General features: G+C 37.8%; 2 protein-coding genes across 3 annotated transcripts in view; both read left to right on the forward strand.

Moving 5' to 3' along the window:
- The window catches only part of CEBPZ (CCAAT enhancer binding protein zeta), a 406,976-nt gene that overhangs the window by 299,464 nt on the left and 86,316 nt on the right, over positions 1-21,196 (forward strand). The window lies entirely within an intron of this gene.
- Positions 1-21,196, forward strand: part of PRKD3 (protein kinase D3) — a 77,031-nt gene that overhangs the window by 15,879 nt on the left and 39,956 nt on the right. For both annotated transcript variants that reach the window (XM_050753337.1, XM_050753336.1), the window contains 3 exons: positions 15,325-15,463; positions 17,928-18,059; positions 19,392-19,549. In XM_050753337.1, the coding sequence (XP_050609294.1) occupies positions 15,349-15,463; positions 17,928-18,059; positions 19,392-19,549 (405 nt within the window). In that variant the 5' untranslated portion in view covers positions 15,325-15,348. The remainder of the gene's footprint in view (positions 1-15,324; positions 15,464-17,927; positions 18,060-19,391; positions 19,550-21,196) is intronic.

A 21,196-nucleotide genomic window follows, 5' to 3' on the forward strand; every position in this document is an offset into this window, starting at 1 on the left:
AAAATCTGAAAAATAAGAAAGAGGAGAAAAATAAACCTACAATAACTGAAGTTATATACTATCTGAACAGAAGTAGATAAGCACAAGGTACTTGTAGGTATGCCAAAGGAGTCATGAGAAATTAAAAGGAATCATTTTTCAAAAAAAAAAAAAAAAAAATAGAGCTTAGAAAACTAGTTTTAAGCAGTTGAAGGAACATTAACATAGCCCTTCAGTTAATACCTGACACCAGCTGGGCGTGGTGGCTCATGCCTGTGATCCTAGCACTTTGGGAGGCTGAGGCGGGTGGATCACCTGAGGTCAGGAGTTCGAGACCAGCTGGCCAACATGGCAAAAGCCTGTCTCTACTAAAAATACAAAAATTAGCCAGGTGTCGGGGGAGGTGCCTATAATCCCAGCTACTCGGGAGGCTGAGGCAGGAGAATCTCTTGAACTCAGGGTGGGGAGCGAGAAGGTGGGGGTGGGTGGTGGCCAAGGTTGCAGTGAGCTGAGATTGCACCACTTCACTCCAGCCTGGGGGAAAGAGCAAAACTCCGTCTCAAAAGAAAAATATGACACCAAGGTAAATTTCAGTGATTAAAGGTTAAATGTGGAAACTCAAAAGAAAATTTGTATATAATGGAATTGACTATCAAACCTCTGAACAGCAGGCAGCTCACTTTCAGGTCAGTAAAAGAAAACACGAAAAGATCAGTTTAGAGATTTTATTAAAAATTATAATGTATACATATGTGAAAGTAAAAGCAACAAAATTGGGAAAATGTTACCGCAAGTATTATATAGGTTCATGTCTTCTTTCTACATAGAGCTCATGTATTGGTAAGAAAAACTGTAATCTCAACAGTTGGTCAAATGATATGAGAGTATGTTTTACAAAAAGATTAAATTAATAAACAAGCATGCAGGAAGATGTTCAAAACAGTTTTAAAATATAGTTTAGGTATTGTGTTAAGTTGGGGAAAAATGAAATTGGCATTCCCAGTGTAGGGGAGAGTATGGTAAAATTTCATGGAAATAGAGAACAATCAATGATTCAAGGCTTATAATTTAAAAACTAGATTAAATGTTAACAAGAATATCATAAAACATATACACTGAGGTTTTTGTCCCAAGAAAATATCTCTATCAGATCATTTATAGTTGAGCTTTGTTTAAAACTTGGATATGACCAAAAGCGTTCCCTCTTCAAATTTCATCCAATTTCATTATACACCCCAAGGGTGGAATAGGGTAGAGTTTCTTTTACTGTTGTCGTTGTTGTTAGCATAGCCAAAACTTAGCTTCCTTTTTTCACAGCTTTGAAACCCTTACAACATTTATGATACATTGATTAATGCTGTCTTATTCATCTTTTATCCTCAGAGATGTCTTACATTTAGTAGACATTTGGTAAAGAACACATACTTGCTCTTCTAAAAACATACTGGAAATACAGTTTTAGTGATGAGATGATTTATGGTTATTAGAGCTGAAAAGAGAAATGAGCAGATAAGCATCAGTATTCTTTCCCATCTTGTTTCATGTATCTAGTGCCTTAGTTGTGCCCAAGCTGATCCCACTAGCGTAGATTGTCAGATAGTTTGTAGAGCTTGTTTTTCCTAGGATTGTGCAAAAGGCCAGGGGTTATTCTAGAATGCTCTGAAATTTTTGAAGTTATTTATTTCCTGAGGACACCAATGAACTTTTTCCTTATTCCACAGAAGAATGTGGATTAGGACTTTGGACTGTTCTACTGGCAAATGTTATAGTCTCAGTATTTGATTTTAATATATAAGATCAAGTTAAATGGTTTTCAACTGACGAGATTTTGACCCCCCGGGGACATTTGGCAATGTCTGGAGACGGTTTTGGATGTCACAACTGGAGCAGGGGGGCTTCCAGCATCTAGTGGATAGAAGGCAAGGAAGTTGCTATGATGCACATCGAGAGCCCCATACAACAAAGCATTATCTGGCCCCAAATGTTAATAATGCTGAGGTTGAAAACCCCTGAGTTAAACTGATGGAGTAATAGCATTTCTGAAGTTTGGAGAAATCTACAATGTCTCTGTCTTTTAGTACTATTGTAGAGGCTTAGTAAAATAGGGAATATGACTATCTCCTGGATTAAAATCTTACAAATGTGAATTGCAGCTTGAGGTCTTAAACAGGATTTCTAGTTTTGCCTGGGCATTTTTGTTTTTGTTTTTTGAGACAGGATCTTGCTCTGTCACCCAGGCTGGGGTGCAATGGCATGATCACGGCTCACTACAGCATTGACCTGGGCTCAATTGATCCTCCCACCTCACCCTCCCTAAGTAGCTGGACCACAGACTCCGGCCACCACAATCGGCTAATTTTTTTTATTTTTTGTAGAGATGGGGTTTCACCATGTTGCCCAGGCTGGTCTCGAACTCTCGACTCAAGCGATCCCTCCACCTTGGCTTCCCAGAGTGCTGGGATTACATGTGTGGGCCACCACACCCAACCCATTTTTGTTTAACAGTGCATAGTTTTTATTGTGAGTATGGATATAGTTAATGTGAATTTTTAACCTATATATATATAAAGTTCCTATATGTTCATATTGTTTTATAAAGCAAAATTAACAACAAACAGGATCTCTGCCTTCTAGAGGTTTATAAGCTTAAGGGAATGTGTTTTTACTGATTAAACCCGAAGAACTAATGGGACTGGGAATCAGGAGAATGCAGAAGGCAGACAAATCTGAGCAGCAGGTAGAACTGGAATTGAGCCAAACAGAAATTTCCTCATCAGATCACAGCTGTGAGGCCACTTACCATGATTACAAGGGAGAAAATTGATACTGAGGGAGTAGGCCAGAAGCCTTGCCCATCTTACAGTGATTGTTCATGCTTGGATTTTCAACTTTGAAATTACATTAACTCTGTTACTGGTGTAATATGTTTAAAAAAAAAAAAAAGAATCCAAGGAAGAGATAACAAGAGTATATTATGCCATAGCAGAGTTTTGGAATCAAGGAGAGACACCTGGGTTGTAGTTGCTATTCCGCTACTGATGATAGGCCCTTTTCAAGTTACTTCTGACCCTCAGTTTTCTCAGGTGTGAAACTAGTGTCATAAAGTCCACCTCCATAGAAGAAGAATGGTGGTTAAATGTAAAGCCCCAGTAGTGTCTGGCACATACTTAGTGCTCAAAAGTAATGAATACTCATGATTTCAAAATCTGTTTACATATGGAAAAATCACTGGTTTTGTAGTGGTCTTGAAGTCCCAAAGCCTCCCATTAGGTAGCCTGCCAACATGCTTACATTGCTTTGCTCTTGCCTTTTGATTTTAGCATTTAACATATTAAAAAAAAAAAAAAAACTATAAAAAATAGAGATAAAGTGTTTATCTCATTAAAGGGCGTGGATTACTTGTTTTAAGAGTTTTGAGGAAATTAAGAGTCTGTAGCAAGTGCTTTGCACAATTTCTGATGCATATTGACTGCACTCAATAGTGCTTCTCTACCTTGCTTTCGTATTGCTAAGAAGCTTGGAAGATACCACTATAACGCTCCTGCTACTGTGTTAATTTGTTGAATGAACATAGTAGATATAATTGGAGTGAGAAAGGAATTGGCAGACAGCAATTCATTTTAAGTTATAATGCTGTTTACAGAAATTGGAATTATTCTTACAAAAGCAAGTTGCCTGCTTTTAGCTGATTTAAAACATTTGGTTTTAGTTTTGACGATTTACGTGACACTAGACCTGAAGGTTGTTTGCTTATGTAGCCTAATTTAGGAGTTATTTTGGTCTGTTCTTTGACTGCATTGCCTCTGTAGATACAGATTGGGTATAATTTTCAGGTTATGCAAAAGTAGACTGAAAACCCCAGCTGTATCTTTTGTTGTCAAAAAAACCCAGTCGTCATTCTGTGTGTGTGTGTTTTTTTTTTTTCTATCCATTCTTTCTACTATAGCTGTGTTGCAGCTGTATTCTACCCCTGCTCTTTATTCTACCCGTACTTTTTTTGTCTGGGCAAAATCAATGTCAGGCAGCCATTACTAATCTGAAGGCTCAAACTGGAAGAAGAAAAATTTTTTACATTCCACTATTCATCATGAGACCTTAGCTAGAATAGAAGGTCCTAGATCTTTAATTCGGAAAGTTTGAATTAAAGATAATCAGAACTAACAACAAAACAAGAAAAAATGAAAATGAAAAAAGATTGCTTTAGTTGGTATCAGAAAGGCAAGTGTTAAATGAAGCAACTCGTCTGGTATTTTTTTTTTTTTTTTTGAGACGGAGTTTTGCCGTTTCACCCAGGCTGGAGTACAGTAGTGCAATTTCGGCTCGCTATAACCTCCACCTCCCAGGTTCAAGTGATTCTCCTGCCCCAACCTCCCAAGTAGCTGGGATTACAGGCACCCGCCACCACACCTAGCTAATTTTTTTGTATCTTTAGTAGAGACGGGGTTTCAAAATGTTGGCCAGGCTGGTCTCAAACTCCTGTCCTCAGGTGATCCACCTGCCACAGCCTCCCAAAGTGCTGGGATTACAGGCGTGAGCCACCACGCCTGGCCTCTTATGATATTTCATATCCAAAAAATTCTGGGTTGAGGTTAATGATGAACGTTAATAAATTCAAGTCCATGTTGAGTAAGTTTCTGATTGACTCATCTGTAGTCCTTATGTCTGTATTTAGAAACAGAATCATTGAGCTGCTTCTCTCCAATTAAGTATTTTCCTAAAATTGATGTTAATATTAGATTTGTTTCTGTGTAATTTATTAGTGCTAAATTAGTTGCTCAATAGTCAACGCTTTTTTTTCCCCCCCCCCGTAAGTACCTGTTAAGTACAAAGTGCTTGGGGATTCAGGAGGAACCTGAAAAGAGAATATCCTTTTCTTCATGGAGCTTATTTACTATAATTGAGTTTATGTTTAAAAAGACTTGTGAAGATTTATTTGGCATCAAATTTTAAAATGACGTTGCTATTCGGTGTCTCAGATGCATTTGGAGAAACTTGTGATGCTGATTTTTAAAATGATGTTGGTATTCAATGTCTTAAATGCATTCGAAGAAACTTGGGATGCTGATAATATTCTATATCTTGACCTGAGTGGTGGTTATGTGGGGTGTGTGTATGCTTATAAAGCTATCAAGCTTCTAAGTAAGATTAGTGCACTTATATATCAAGTACACTTTAAAAGTAAATGTATGTTAAACTTCAATCGTTTCCCATTGCATTTAGAATAAAACCTTCATTCTTCTTTTTAAAAAAGTACATACTGGCTGGGCGCAGCAGCTCACACCTGTAATCTCAGTGATGTAGGATTTTTCTCGACCTCTTCATTGGACTTGGGACGGGTTGCCCTGTTTACTCAGTCGCCACACTCAACCTCCTTTGGGAGGGAACATGTGAGCAAACGAGTGCAGGATCTGGCTAGTCGCCTTGAGCGATGGCAGGAGCAGACTTTGTGCAGGCCCCACAGCGGCACCCACGTGGGGGTGCCTGCAAACCCCCCAGAGGCCCCAGAAGATATAATAGTCTCTTAGCTCTGCCATCTGTGGACAGCAGTGTGTTACCAGCTCAGTGGGCCCCTTGCCTCATTGTGTGGGGTGGCTGCCCTCCGCCAGCAAGGGGAAAGGGCCTATATGACAGCCTTTTTTTTTGGGTACCGGCACTTGTTGGGTCTCCAGCGCTTGTCTGGCATCTAAGAACAATGAGGTCCCCCAGACACTTGAAGGATGGTGAAGGCTGTAAGCGATGGGAAATGGCACTCAGCAGAGTAGGACGTGGAAGAGGGGACGGGACAGGCAGGTAATCTTCCCCTGAGGTCCAACTGCTCCTCCCCGTAGTCAGGCCATCTCCCCGAAGTCCAGCTGTCCCACCAATGTCAAGTCACCACTCTCCAGTCAAGCTGCTTCTCTCTCTCTCTACTCGCTGAGTCTGGGGTCTTTATAGGCACAGGACGGGGGTTGGGCTGGGGGGCAGGCGGTAGCTAGTTTTGGAAAAGGCAACATTCAGTTGGTAAAAAGATAATTCAGAAAGAACCAGTCAGGAGAGAGCAGGCAAACAGAGATAGAAGTTCTCACTTTGGGCCACGGGTTTCAGGCTTTTCATCTTGAAGGTGGGGTTTCATCGGGACCCACCCCTGTCTGCCTAATATTTCTCTGCCTTCTGTCTCTTATCATCAGCACTTTGGGAGGCTTGAGTCAGAATGATTGCTTGAGTCCAGGAGGAGACCAGCCTGGGCAATATGGTGAGACCGTGTCTCTAAAAAAAAAAAAAAAAATTTTAAAGGGCATAGTGATAAATTATTCATTCAGATAGTGTGAAATTCTGAAGCCATTGTTAAAGTGCAAAAATTATGTTTGACCAAGTGAAATAACTTGGAAGCTTCCTACCTTGCCAAAATTTTACTCACAACATTTTAACGACATGAACTTGAAATGGTTCACCTTAAATTACTTTCAAAATAAGTGTTGCTTAAAATAATTTTGTTTGCAACTGTTGGAACCTTTTACTTAAAAATGTTAAGTTAATGCTGTAAAAAGTAACGTCTAAAATGGTTACAGAAAGATAAGATTATTTTTTAAAATTATTGAAGTAATCTTTAATGCAAAAGCAAAGAATCTGAAGTGAGCAGAGTGCATGAGGGTGAAAATTTAATAACTGTGATGAAATTCTGTTACATTCCCATATGGGCTGGGAAAATACTTCATTTTGCACAGTCAAGAGGGGTCATTGGCACAGTTTGTAGTAAGCAAATCCAGAAAATCTGGAGGGATGGGGGAGCAGTTGGAAAGAGGCCAAATTCAAGGCCTATTTTGCTTCTACCATGCTGTTTCTTTAGCTGTTTCTTTATTTTCCTCTTTCTTTTAATCAAGGATGAGGTAGGCTAGGTAAGGAATTATGGACTTGTCTAGTTTTCAAAAGGTTGCCAACTACTTCTACATTTCCCAGCCTCTCTATTCTCTTGACTCTTTTATTCCCTAAAACAGGATTTCTCAACTTCAGCACTATTGACGTTTTGGGTGGGATAATTCTTGTGGAGGCTGCCTTGTGTGTTCTACAGTGCTCTACCCACTGAATGCCAGTAGCTCAAGTTATGAAAACCAAAAATGTCTCAGGACATTGTCATGTAGCTTCTGGGCGCAAAATCATCCCAGCTGAGGATCATTGCCCTAGAGGACTAAACTAAATAATAACCAGTGACAATTACTTAAACACGTCATCACCTCTGCTGCTTTTCCAAACTTCTTCCCTCTCAGGAGAATAGAATGTTTAGAAGGGATACATATACACCATTTTATTGGGCAAGAATTGTATTTTGAAGAATATAGAGACAACATCATTAGTATAGGTTTCTGCCCCCACCCCTTTTGACTCTATTAGTGATATAGCAGAGTCACAAATGTAACTAAGGGCCAGGAAAGGTGACTTATGCCTGTAATCTCAACACTTTGGGAGGCTGAGGCTAAAGGACTGCTTGAGCACAGGAGTTTGAGGTTGCAGTGAGCCGTGATCAAGCCACTACATTGTGGGCGACAGAGGGAGACCCCCACTCAAAAAATGTAATCAAGAATTGGTTTTAATTAGTTTGCCAAAATATTTTCTCCTTTTCAAATTATACAACTGAAAGAAAAAAAATGCTCTTCTCCTTTGTTCTTTGTTCTTCTGAAGTCTGATTTAGAACAAGAAGCTATTATCTTAAAAGCTCTCTTAGGTTTCACTGGTGTCAAATCATTTTGAGAAATTCAACGTACATACTTTGGAATATAAAGTATTTTTGTTTATGGTTTTTGATATGTTGTTCAGGACTTACTAAGGTCTCCACATAATGAAAATCATTCTGAGGAATAATTGGATTTAGAGTTTTAAAGATGATCAATCCATTAAAAATAAGCAAAGATATGAATTCCTAATTTACAGAAAAGGAAATACAGATTCACTTAAGCATATGAAAAATGTTCAACTTCTTGTAATAAAAGAAATGCAAATTAAAACTACAAAAATACCATTTTTTCATCTAAAGTCAACAAGTTTGATAATACACTATAAAAACATGGCAAAACAAGTACATACTCAGTATATTACTCGCGGAAGTATACATTGGTTTGACCTCCATAAAGAGCAATTTGGCAGTATCTACAAATTTCAAATATGCACTGTCTTTGAGCCAGCAAATCTCCTAGAAAGTTATCTCATATTCATACTCAAAAAGTGGGAAAAGATATGTACATAGGATTACTCATTGGGTATTGCACATACTCACAAGAGATTGTAATAACTAAGGTGTATTTAGCTTATCAGGAGTTCTAATCTCTTTTATTTCTGTTTTTTTGGATAAATAATAGTTGTACATATTTATGAGGTACATGTGATATTTTGATACAAGCATACAATGCATAATGATCAAATGAGGGTAATTGGGGTATCTATCACCTTAAATATTTATCATTTCTTTGTGTTAGGAACATTCCAGTTCTACTCTTCTAGTTATTTTGAAATATACAATAAATTGTTGTTAACTATAGTCTCCCTATCATGCTACCAAACACTAGATCTTATTTTTTCTATCTAACTGTAGTTTTATAATCATTAACCAACCCCTTTATTCACCCCAGCCACTACCCTTCAGAGCCTCCGGTAGTCTTCATTCTACTCTCTGTCTCCACGAGGTCAAATTTTTTTAAATTTTTCACATACAAGTGAGAACATGCAATACTTGTCTTTCTGTGCCTGGCTTATTTCACCAACTGAAATGTTGTTCCTCACTTCTGTCCATGTTGTTGCAAATTACAGGATTTCATTTTTTTTTATACTGAATAATATTCCACCATGTATGTGTATCACATTTTCTGTATCCATTTATCCATTGATGGACACTTAGGTTGATTCCCTATTGTGGCTATTGTGAATTTTGCTGCGGTAACCATGGGAGTGCAGGTATCTTTCTGATATTTTTATTTATTTTCTTTTGGGTAGATACCTACCAGCGAGATTGCTGGATCCTATGATAGTTTTATTTTTAGCATCCTCCATACTGTTTTTTCATAGTGACTGTACTAATTTACATTCCCACCAATAGTGTATGAGTATTCCCCTTTTTTTGCATCCTCACCAATATCTTTAATTTTTTCTCTTTTTGATAAAAGCTGTTTTGAGATGAGATGATATCTCATTGTGGTTTTGATTTGCATTTCTCTGATGATTAGTGAATGTTGAGTATTTTTTCATGTACCAATTTGGCATTTGTATGTCTTCTTTTGAGAAATATATTATTTAGATCTTTTGCTTATTTTTAAATTGGATTTTCTTTTTTTGTTGTCATTGAGTCATTTGAGCTCCTTATATATTCTGTTTATTAACCACTTGTCAGTTGAATAGTTTGCAGATACTTTCTCCCGTTGTTTAGGTTGTCACTTCACTTGTTAATTATTTCCTTGCAGAAGCGTGTGTGTGTGTGTGTGTGTGTGTGTGTGTGTGTGTGTGTTTTAGTAGAGATGGGTTTCACCATGTTGACCAGGCTGGTCTTGAACTCCTGAGCTCGGCCTCCACCGCCTCAGCCTCCCAGAGTGCTGGGATTACCAGTGAGCCACTGTGCCCAACTTTTTAGCTTGATGTGATCACGTTTGTCCATTTTTGTTTTGCCTAGCTGTGCTTTTCAGGTCTTACTCAAGGAATCTTTGCCCAGACTAATGTCCTGGAGTGTTTACCCATTGTTTTCTTCTATAATATAAGGATGGTTCAGCATACACAAATCATTAAACATGATATGTCACATCAACAGAATGAAGACCAAAACCCATATGGTCATCTCAATAGATGCCAAAAAAAAAAAATTCAGTAAAATTCAACACAATGAAAACTGCATAATAAAAACTGTCAACAAACTGGGTATAGAAGGAACATACCTCAAGACAGTAAGGGCCATATATGACAAACATGCAGCTGGCATACTGAATGCAGAAAAACTGAAGGCCTTTCCTCTAAGATCTGAAACAAGACAAGGATGCCCACTTTCACAACTTTGATTCGGCATGATACTGGAATTCTTAACTAGAGCAATTAGACAAGAGAAAGAAATAGACGGTATCCAAATTGGAAAGGAAGACGTCAGATTATCTTTTTTTGCAGACGATACGATCTTATATTTAGAAAAACCTAAAGACTCTGCCAACAAACCATTAGAACTGATAAATGAATTGAGTAAAGATGTAGGATACAAAATCAACATTCAGAAATCAGTAGCATTTCTGTATGCCAACAGTGAACAATCTGAAATAGAAACCACGAAAATTATCCCATTTACAATAGCTATAAATAAAATACCTAGGAATAAGCTTAACCAAAGAAGTGAAAGATCTCTGCAATGAAAAATGTAAAACATTGATGAAAAAAATTGAAAAGGACACTAAGTTCTTTGTGTGTGTGTGTGTGTGTGTGTGTGTGTATATATATATATATATAAATGTATTGTCATGATAATTTTATGAAGTAGGCACTATTTTACAGATGGAAAAACTGAGGTTAAGTAACTTGGTTAAGATTATATAGTGAGATGGATGATTATTTTAACAAAGGCAGTTTGGCATTAGTTTTATTCCTTACCCCATAATCCATTAGTAGGGACTGGTAAAAGAAAACTATACATCTGTTTTAAAAAAAAAAAAAAAGAATAAGAACTTTGTTAATGGAATGATGTCTAAAATATATTGCTAAGTGAAAAAAAAGCAAGCTGCAGAACAGTGTTTATAGCGTGCTGCCATTTGTGTAAAATGAAGGAAAGGTATATTCATGTTTATTTGATATGTAAAGTATTTTCAGAAGGATTCTGAGAAAACTGGCAATACTGCTGACTACGGGACAGTTAATGAGGCAGCTAGGGCGTAGGTGTGCCATCTACTCTTTTTTGCCTTTTGAACTTTGAATAATTGCCTATTCAAAAACAAATAAAATTGTATTTTAAAAGAGTATATATTGTATCTGAAAGTATAAAGTAAATATCCATGAGTCTATATTGATATATATGTAAATGATTGGATGAATAAATAAGTGGGGGAAAATAGATAAATCTCCCATTTAGAAGAATTTCAAATAATTTGTGTAGATACTCCACCTTCAAGGAAAGGAAACAGACAAACCTTTCCACTTCTTAAGTGCTCTGCTCATAGTGACTTACTTCCAAAGAGTATGTATAGAAAAGGTTGGGGGAAAGTAGCTTTGCAGTGGAGAATCCTGACAAACACTGCCTCAACCAACATCAGCGGTGATGTCGTGTTGATAGTAGGTGCCCTTGGCAGAATGTAGTGAGAATGGCACTTTACCTCTGTGGTCTGCCTCCCCAAAACCCATTACCCCAGTAATAATGAGAAGAACATCAGACAAATTCCAGTAGAGAGGCATCCGACAATATACCTGACCAGTACTTCTCAAAACAGCCAAGAATGTCAAAATCCAGCAAAGTCTGAGAAACTAACACAGCCCAAAAGGGGCCTATGGGGACATAACAGTTAAAGGTGATATGGTATGGATGGGATTCTTAAACAGAAAAAGGATATTAGGTAAAAATTAAGGAAATCTGAATAAAATATGAGCCTTAGTTATTGATAATGTATGGCTATTGGGTTATTAATTATAATAAATATAACATGTAACTAATGTAAAATGTTAATAGGGGAAACTGGGTATGGGGTAGTATACAGGAACTCTGTACTATTGTCTACATTTTCTATAAATTTTAAACTGTTTTTAAAAGTAGATTTTTAAAGCGTATATATAATATATACATTGAATATTTTAAAAGTAAATTTAAAATTCAGGTGTTCACCGCCTATTCTCCAGGAGCTTAACCATAAACCTGAAATGATAGCCTAAGCATCCTTTGTTTTAAGCTCCACAGGTGGTTCTGAGGTGTGGCCAGAAATAAGACATTGTTTAGAGATCCACTCCTGCTTGAAAACCTATTTTCTGAATTTTTCAAAATCAGGAACAGTAAATCCTTGTATATTCAATTCATTAACAGTTTGGTTTTTGTTTGTTCTGTATAATTCTTCATAATGAATGTGTGCTCATGGTGTATTTCTTTTTAGGTGTATATCTTTAATATACACATGTCTCAAGACTTCTCATGTTTTTATTTCGGACTCTTACATAATTTCTAAATACCCTGCCAAACATACCTATAAATCATAGTCACGAATAGCAGAAATCTTTTTCATAGGCTGGTTATTATAATCTATCTGTTGTATAGATGAGTATAGTATGAAAACATGTTGAAATGACTTTATTCTTTATCATTACCAACAGCTTTCTAGCCTCTAATATACATGTCTATTTTAAATATTTTGTAATATCTCACTGTAATTTCTTTACATGCTTTTAAGTCTCTTAATACCAACTTCATGTTGATATTATTTTTCATTAGGCCATGTGTTTATTAAGAAGGTTATATTTATTTTTTCCAATCATACATTAATTATTTTAATGTTGTTTTCCTTCTCAGTGTGTTTATTATTTAGGTCTTCAGTTACTGTTATTCAGGACTTCTGGTTTGGTCAAAACAGTATTGATGAGCCATATGATTTATCAAAGATAGTTTCTGGAGAGAAATTCCCTTGTCTTTTTCCATTTACTTGCTATAGTTTCTGGAGAGAAATGTCCTGTCTCTTTCCATTTACTTGCTGTATAATTCAGACTGATACTTTTCTGACTGATAGTGTCACCCTTTCTTCAGCATCTTGCTCTCTGGTCTCTTCCTGTTCCTGTTCCTCTACACAATGCTGTCAGCATTATCTTTTTAAAATACAGATTTAATCATGTTCCTGCCTTGCTCTGAAATCCTATGTCTCTTCTCCCTCTTAGGTATTCCTTAGTAATATAAACCACTGGTATTTATGGATCACAGTGCTGAGACTTTTACAGCCATCAAGTAATTTAATTTTGATAAGAACCTTGTAAAGCCAGCCTATAACTCCTATTATCCTCCATTTTATAAACAACTGATTTAGAGAAGTTAAGCAACCTTTCTAAGCACCTTAGAAAAGGTGCTATAGGTGCTATAGTTAGTAGGTGACAAAGTTTGAACATAGTAACAGGTTTCTCTGTTAGTGTGGCGCCAGTGGGGTTCCCTGTGCTTTTCTGCCCTCTTTATACCCAACTTTCCCCCATCTCATTCTTTAGTCTCAAGGCTCCACTTACCTTCTTCCATTTACCTTGTAACTTCTCATTGATGATACTTACACTTTCAACCTGTGGAAACTCTGCTTCTCTTTTTTTGTTCTGCTCAAATATCATACTGAATCCCTCTACTTCACCTTCCCAGTTAACATTTTTTATTCCTCCTCCTTCTATAATTTTTTTATTTTAATTTTGTTATTTGCCTTATACTATATATATTTGTGTTTGTTTCTGTCTTCCTACTAGATTGTAAGTTCCTGGAAGATAAGGACTGTTCTGTCTTTACAAACTGTGGGGCCAGTATCTTGCACTTACCAGACATGCAATAAGTCTGCATTTTTGAAATCAGTATTATTTATACAAATAGTAGAGTGAGTGAGTTTGTTTGTGACGGAGTCTCATTCTGTCACCCAGGCTGGAGTGCAGTTGTGCAATCTTGGCTCACAGCAACCTCCCATCTCCCAGATTCAAGTGATTCTCTTGCCTCAGCCTCCCAAGTAGCTGGGACTACAGACATGCACCATCACACCTGGCTAATTTTTGTATTTTTATTAGAGACAGCGTTTCACCATGTTGTCCAGGCTGGTCTCGAACTCCTGACCTCAGATGATCTGCCTGCCTTGGCCTTCTAAAGTGCCGGGATTACAGGCATGAGCCACCACATCTGGCCTTAGAGTTTTAATGAGGATGGAATGTGGAGTCCTTTGTCCTTACAAATTGTTGTAACTAAGTTATGAAGATATTTTATTCTCCAACTTAATAATTTGATAAAATTTAGTAAAATTTTAATTTTAAAATTAAAATGAAAATTTATTTTTTTGGTTTTGTACTTTCACTTGTATCTTTTTAATTGAGAATTCTTACACTGTTAGATATATGTTAAAGCATACTATGAGGTTTTACAAATACTATTGGTGACTCAAAAGGAGAATAGTATTACAAAAATTCTAAATATTTCTGTACTTTTCCATTCTACCCTGGTTAAAAAAACTATAAACTTGTAACTTTCTAATTAATCATTGTTTTTAATTATTTTTTTAATTTAACTTTAAAAAATAGATTTGAGAGGCCAGTTGTGGTGGCTCATGCCTCTAATCCCAGCACTTTGGGAGGCTGAGGTTGGGGAATCACTTGAGTCTAGAAGTTCAACACCAGCCTGGGCAACACAGGGAGACCCCTGTCTCTACAAAACATAAAAAATTAGCTGGCAGTGGTGGCATGCATCTGTGGTCCCAGCTACTTGGGAGGCTGAGGTGGGAGGATCACTTGAGCCTCGGAGTTTGAGGCTGCAGTGATGAACTGTGATCACATCACTGTACTCATCCTGAGCAACAGAACAAGACCCTGTCTCAAAAAAAAGTTTTGAGAACTCTTCAGAAGTATATACAGGAGTTTTCTAATGAGAAAATTAAGGCCAGAAAATGAGATGAAGCTAGGTTAGTGTTTGCACCTAAAACACATTCCGTAAGATCCAAGACCGATGGTAAAATTGGGCTACAAATTTGACTGTGCTTTTTCTGTTGGGCAAAGTAAACAGGAAAACATGTTAACTTACATGAGCAAATTGTTCATGTTATAAAATCAACCAGATTAAGTTATTTTATGGGTGGGTCTTCACAGAGAAGGGCTACAATATGAAATAGGTAAATGATATCTTCAGCAACATCTCTGTGACAAATGCATTTAGTTTAGTGAGACTGATTCATATCAGACCATTTGATGCAGGCAGATGACATGGTGTCATTTATTAAAGGATATTTTATGAGGAACCCAAATAAGTCAGTGAGCATTTATAATTCTGAGATCTACTGAAGAATTTTGAAATATCTAGAGCAGCATGTCTCAAGGCGCTGGAAAGACTGCTTATCTTTCAGGCTAAGAATACAGTAGCAATAGGTTTAAGATTATATTCTCCATCACTAACTGAATATAGAAATCCTGTATTTGTAAGAGACAAGTATTTTAAAATCATCAATGATTATTTATTTGTAAATTTACTTTTCTATTTTTCTTGAACTTTAAAATTAACCAGGATGCTTGAGTATGTGGATCACCATTTAGGTATCAATAGCGTGGTTAGCAAATAGTGTTAGGTTAAAACACTGTTTTAAATTATTTGATAAAATTGAAACATTTACTTATAAAAATAGAAAGCTGTGGTTATACTGATATAGGACTATTATCCCTCAGTTTCCAGAGTGTGGATTCTTTGGCATGTATGACAAAATTCTTCTCTTTCGCCATGACATGAACTCAGAAAATATTTTGCAGCTGATTACCTCAGCAGATGAAATACATGAAGGAGACCTAGTAGAAGTGGTTCTTTCAGGTAAGTAAGTGGCTTTTTAAATGTTACTGCCTTTTTCCCCCCAAAGAGCCTAATTTTCTCTACTAAATGCTGCAATTCAATTATATTTGGTCTTTGTACTATTGTTACTTAATTTCTTTCATCTCTAATAATGGTCACCATATGATTTTTCCTTTCAGGAATGTTATATCACCATTAAGAAAGAAAAATAGGCCGGGCACAGTGGCTCACGCCTGTGATCCCAGCACTTTGGGAGGCCGAGGCGGGCAGATCACGAGGTCAGGAGATTGAGACCATCCTGGCTAACACTGTGAAACCCCGTCTCTACTAAAAAATGCAAAAAATTAGCCAGTCGTGGTGGCAGGCACCTGTAGTCCCAGCTGCTCGGGAGGCTGAGGCAGGAGAATGGCGTGAACCTGGGAGGCGGAGCTTGCAGTGAGCTGAAATGGTGCCACTGCACTCCAGCCTGGGGACAGAGCGAGACTCCGTCTCAAACAAAAAAAGAAAGAAAAATAGCTGGCAACCGTGGCTCACACCTGTAAGCCCAGCACTTTGGGAGGCTGAGGCAGGAGGATTGCTTATCTCAGGAGTTTGAGACCAGCCTGAGCAGCATACCTCATCTCTACTAAAAATTAAAAAAAAAAAAAAAAAAAAAAAAGCCAGGCATGGTCACATGCAACTGTAGTCTTAGCTACTTGGGAGGATAAGGTGGGAGGATTGTCTGATCCTGGGTGACTGAGGCTACAGTGGGCCATGGTCACACCACTGCACTTCCTCCTGGACAACAGAGGAAGACTTGTCTCTTTAAAAAAAAAAAAAAAAGAAAGGCCAGGCGCGGTGGCTCACGCCTGTAATCCCAGCACTTTCGGAGGCGAGGCAGGCAGATCACGAAGTCAGGAGATCGAGACCATCCTGGCTAACATGGTGAAACCCCCTCTCTACTAAAAATACAAAAAAAAAAATTGGCCAGGCATGGTGGTGGGCGCCTAGTCCCAGCTACTTGGGAGGCTGAGGCAGGAGAATGGTGTGAACCTGGGAGGCGTAGCTTGCAGCGAGCTGAGATCGCGCCACTGCACTCCAGCCTGGGCAACAGAGCAAGATTCTGTCTCAAAAAAAAAAAGGAAAAAATCAGGATAGGAAGATAAACTGAATTACTGGAACGTTACTAAGCTAAGGAAATTATTTGGTCTGAAAGAAATACACTCTTCTCTGAGTCAAATAAATAAAACAGTTACACTGAACTGTTTTTTCCCTTCCCCCACCCACATTTCTGTAAAGAGCATAAAAGAAGAAAATTGGGGTTTAGAAAAGAGAATCAGGAAAAAAGAAGTAATGAAGATATGGAAGAGGAAATTACAATGCTGGTTATTTCTGTGGCTTTAAAATAAAAAATGCTCTTTCCCTTTTTGTCCCACTGGGCTTTTTTCCACCTTTCTCTTTTTCTACCTCACCCATTCTTGCCATACATTGTTTTTTAATTCCCACTGTTTGCCATCGCATCCAGCAGCAATGTGGGCAAGATAATAAGGAGTGAAAAGGAAGAAAAAATGCCATAATAATGCACATAGTAGGTCTGCAGTACTTTTTGTTTGGCAAGGAGGAGAACTGATGGAAGAAAGGAAGCAAGCTGGGCAGCTATGTGTCAGAACCTTGCTACCAAGTTCCCTTTTCTCAAATTCACCTTTGAGCCTTTTCTTGAGATCCTCTCTCTCCTTATTAGTCCCCACTCCTCTCATCTTATATTTCTGATTCTGTCATTCATCTCACTCCCTGCTATACTGACCATTCATCTTCTATACAGCAACCCCAAACCATCTCTGTATTTCCCAATCTTTGCCTTCCTCTTCACTCCTGACGAGTTTCACTCCCTGTCTCACCTGGAAGTCCTGCTCACATCTCTTCCTTCTCTACTCTGGACCCCATCAGACTACAGTGTATCCACTAATGACTTGCAGGTTGAGGTGAGAGGAAGTTCCTTGGGTCTACTGTCCAGTGTTCACTAAGGGGAAAGGAGTTTCTCTTATCCACTAGGACTGTGGAGAACAGACCGACAAGTATATCCTGGGATCCTAAGTTAGGATTCAGTATCTTTTTCCACAGAAACGTTTCTGTAAATAGAAGTTAAGTTCCATACTACTTTTTACTTTAGTGTTCTATATCCCACTGTGTAAGTTAAGCAGTTTTTAATTGGCTAAAGTAGACCTAACATCTATTTGTAATCTTGTCATTATGAGAAAATGCTGTTGGAGTTCCAAATAACTAACCTACTACCTGCTTCTGGAGCTCAAATGATTAGCAGCAAATGGACTTCCTAGAGTTTGAAATCAAAATATTAAATGCTGAAAATAATTTACTTTTATGGTCCAGTGAAACTTTCAGAGAAAAAATGATTCTGTGTACTTTGACATAAATGAATATGTGAGCATTCTTAATCTTATCGTAGTTACAAATATAAGGTGTATTTTAATGCTTTTCTTTTTTAAAGCTTTAGCCACAGTAGAAGATTTCCAGATTCGTCCACATACTCTCTATGTACATTCTTACAAAGCTCCTACTTTCTGTGATTACTGTGGTGAGATGCTCTGGGGATTGGTACGTCAGGGACTGAAATGTGAAGGTATGTGTTCTAAAATTTTTGTGATCATTTGAAATAAGATTCCACATTTGCATTTTTTATTAGTGAAAAGATGATGAGCTGTTGACTAGGGTGGTAACAAGGATTTAGATTGGAGAGATCAGGACTCATTCTGTCTCTGCCACCTACTCCTTCATATTCTTGGGCAAATTACTAAACCTCTTAAGATTAATTTCTCTGTAAAATACCTTCTGCCCTACTGGTTTTGTAAAGAGTAAATGGTTAAATTGGGTAATAGGGTTAAATATTTAGTACAGTGTAATGGTGTAATGGCTCCATAAATATTCATGTTGTTTTTCTTTTAAAAAAGTTTTCTTGGCCAGGCACGGTGGCTCACGCCTGTAATCCTAGCACTTTGGGATGCCGAGGCGGGTGGATCACTTGAAGTCAGAAGTTTGAGACCAGCCTGGCCAACATGACGAAACCCTGTCTTTACTAAAAATACAAAAAATTAGCCAGGCGTAGTGGCCTACATCTGTAATCCCAGCTACTTGGGAGGCTGGGGCAGGAGAATCGCTTGAACCTGGGAGGCGGAGGTTGCAGTGAGCTGAGATTGCACAATTGCACTCCAGCCTAGGTGAAAGAAAAAAAAAAAGTTGTCTCCTACATTCAGCTAAATTGTCAAATTTGTTCTGAATTAGAATTGCTAGGAGTAGGACACAGGTGCACATTTCTGATGAAGAAACAGTCTTCTAAGGTGGAGGGTCAATAAACTTTTTCTGTAGAGGGACAGGGAGTAAATGTTTTAGACTTTGTTGGCCATATGGTCTCTGTCATGATTTAACTTTGCTATTACATTGTGAAACCAGTCAGACAATATGTAAACAAATAGATATGGCTGTGTTCCAATAAAACTTTATTTAGGAACATCAAAATTTGAGTTTCATAAAATTTTCATGTCACAGGAGGAATTTGGTACAGAGGCCATAGTTTGCTAACCAGTGCTTTAAGCCAGTGGTTCTCAAACCGTATTGTGCATCCTAAAACACACTTGCTGGGTCTCATCCCCGTAGTTTCTAACTCAGTAGATCTGGGGTGGAGCCTTGTAATTTACATTTCTAACAAATTTCCAGGTGGTCGCCTTAGGGACCATACTTCAAGAACCACTGCTGTAGCTGACTTATCCTTTTTACACATTTCCTTTTCTTCTTGAATTCATTAGCTTCCACTTAGCCTGCCGTCAGGGTTCTTAATTAGGGTAGGTATGGCTAACAGAAAATATGTTAAATAAAAGAAGCAGTGGTTTTTATGTATCACACTTAAATAGTAAAGTTTTTTTTTAATCTTATATTTTACCTTGTAAAATATGTTTAGGCTGTGGATTAAATTACCATAAACGATGTGCCTTCAAGATTCCAAATAACTGTAGTGGAGTAAGAAAGAGACGTCTGTCAAATGTATCTTTACCGGGACCCGGCCTCTCAGTTCCAAGACCCCTACAGCCTGAATATGTAGCCCTTCCCAGTGAAGAGGTACGTATTCTAGACGTTTTACTAGTTATTCTCTATGTTTCTACAGGGTGTATGACATCTTTCTGGAACATAATTTGTACGCTAAAGAATGGTAATACTGCTGCACTTAAGAAACATAAAATGTAGTAATGGAGACAGGACTTACAAGTAGTAATGAATTCCTTTTTGTACACTTTGGGATGTTATTATGATTTGTACCACTGCTTTAACCTTCCAGCCAGTATCCTGGCTCCTGGTCTCCATACTTCATCTTTTTTTTTTTTTTTTTTTTTTAATTTTTGTTTTTTTTGAGATGGAGTCTTGCTCTGTTGCCCAGGCTGGAGTGCAGTGGCACGGTCTCTGCTCACTGCAACCTCCACCTCACGGGTTCAAGTGATTCTTCTACCTCAGCCTCCCGAGTAGCTGAGATTACAGATGCGTGCCACCACACCCAGCTAATTTTTTATTTTTAGTAGAGACAGGGTTTCACGGTGTTGGCCAGGCTGGTCTTGAACTCCTGACCTTGTGATCGGCCCGCCTCAGCCTCCCAAAGTTCTGGGATTACAGGCATGAGCCACTACTATCTGCAGATCTGTATACAGATGAGACAGTTGAGACAGAGCAGTTAAGTGACTTATGTGAAGTCAGAGAGCAAATTAGTAAGATAGTGGAATTAAACCCAGATCTCATTATTAATAAGTCAGTGATTTTTTTTCCTAATACAGTGTACCTCTCAAGGGCAAAGGCAGTAGATCCAGGAAAAAAGAAATAACTCCCTTGTACATTTGATAGTATTTGAAATGACTTCTATCTGTAGGTTTTAATCTTATTATTTAGTTGTTTCTATAACTTCTCTGATCTTCTGTAAATTAATGGCAAAATCAAGGCCTTGTCTTGGTGCTATGATCATTATATTTTGCTAAGTTGAGACACCAGAGTAAAAGCTTTTGAAATTCTTTCACAAAAATTCCATCTTCTCCTATTATTTACCCCTAGTGTGAGATTTTTAAAGGATAAAAAGAGTGCTGTGGCACAACGGACTGAAAATGAGGGGTTGGTATAAACCTACAGAAGAGCCTGGAAAAGATTACTAGGAAAAAGTTAGTGCATCTTATACACTGAACTGCACAGAGGACTTACCTAGGAATGAGGACAGTAGAATAGAGGTATGTTAAGAGCCCCACAAATGATGCTGGTATGCCACCTATGCCCAGTTATTACTAGATTAGGAAATAGCAGAAGGACAGAGCAAGTGGATAAAGTGTTACATTTATCATTAGTTTATATTTTATCTTGAACATGAAAACTCCTTAGGGAAGTATAAGAAGTGCAGTTACATGTCTGAAGTGGTTAGATTGTTCAGAGTATTTTTAAACAATTAGAACTTATAGCATGGAAGGGCTTTCAAGGTTTACTTTAGTCAGTTCAAGCATAGTCTCAAAAAAAAGAAGGCAGAGTAAGAAAAGAGTCTGTGGGGGAAAATTAGAAGAAAGGATGAGTGGAGTAGGAAGGAATGGAGGAGATACCAGTTAGGAAGAAAGAACCCCTGAAGCTCAACCAAGGTTAGAGAAGAACTAACTCAGAGTGGCTGCCCATTAAGAGCCTCATAAAGTATCATGTGCCAGGCTTTATGCTAGGTACTTTCCTTTTGTCATATAACCCTCATCA

This window comes from Macaca thibetana, chromosome 13 (assembly GCF_024542745.1).
Source record: "Macaca thibetana thibetana isolate TM-01 chromosome 13, ASM2454274v1, whole genome shotgun sequence".
Classification (NCBI taxonomy): Eukaryota; Metazoa; Chordata; class Mammalia; order Primates; family Cercopithecidae; genus Macaca; species Macaca thibetana.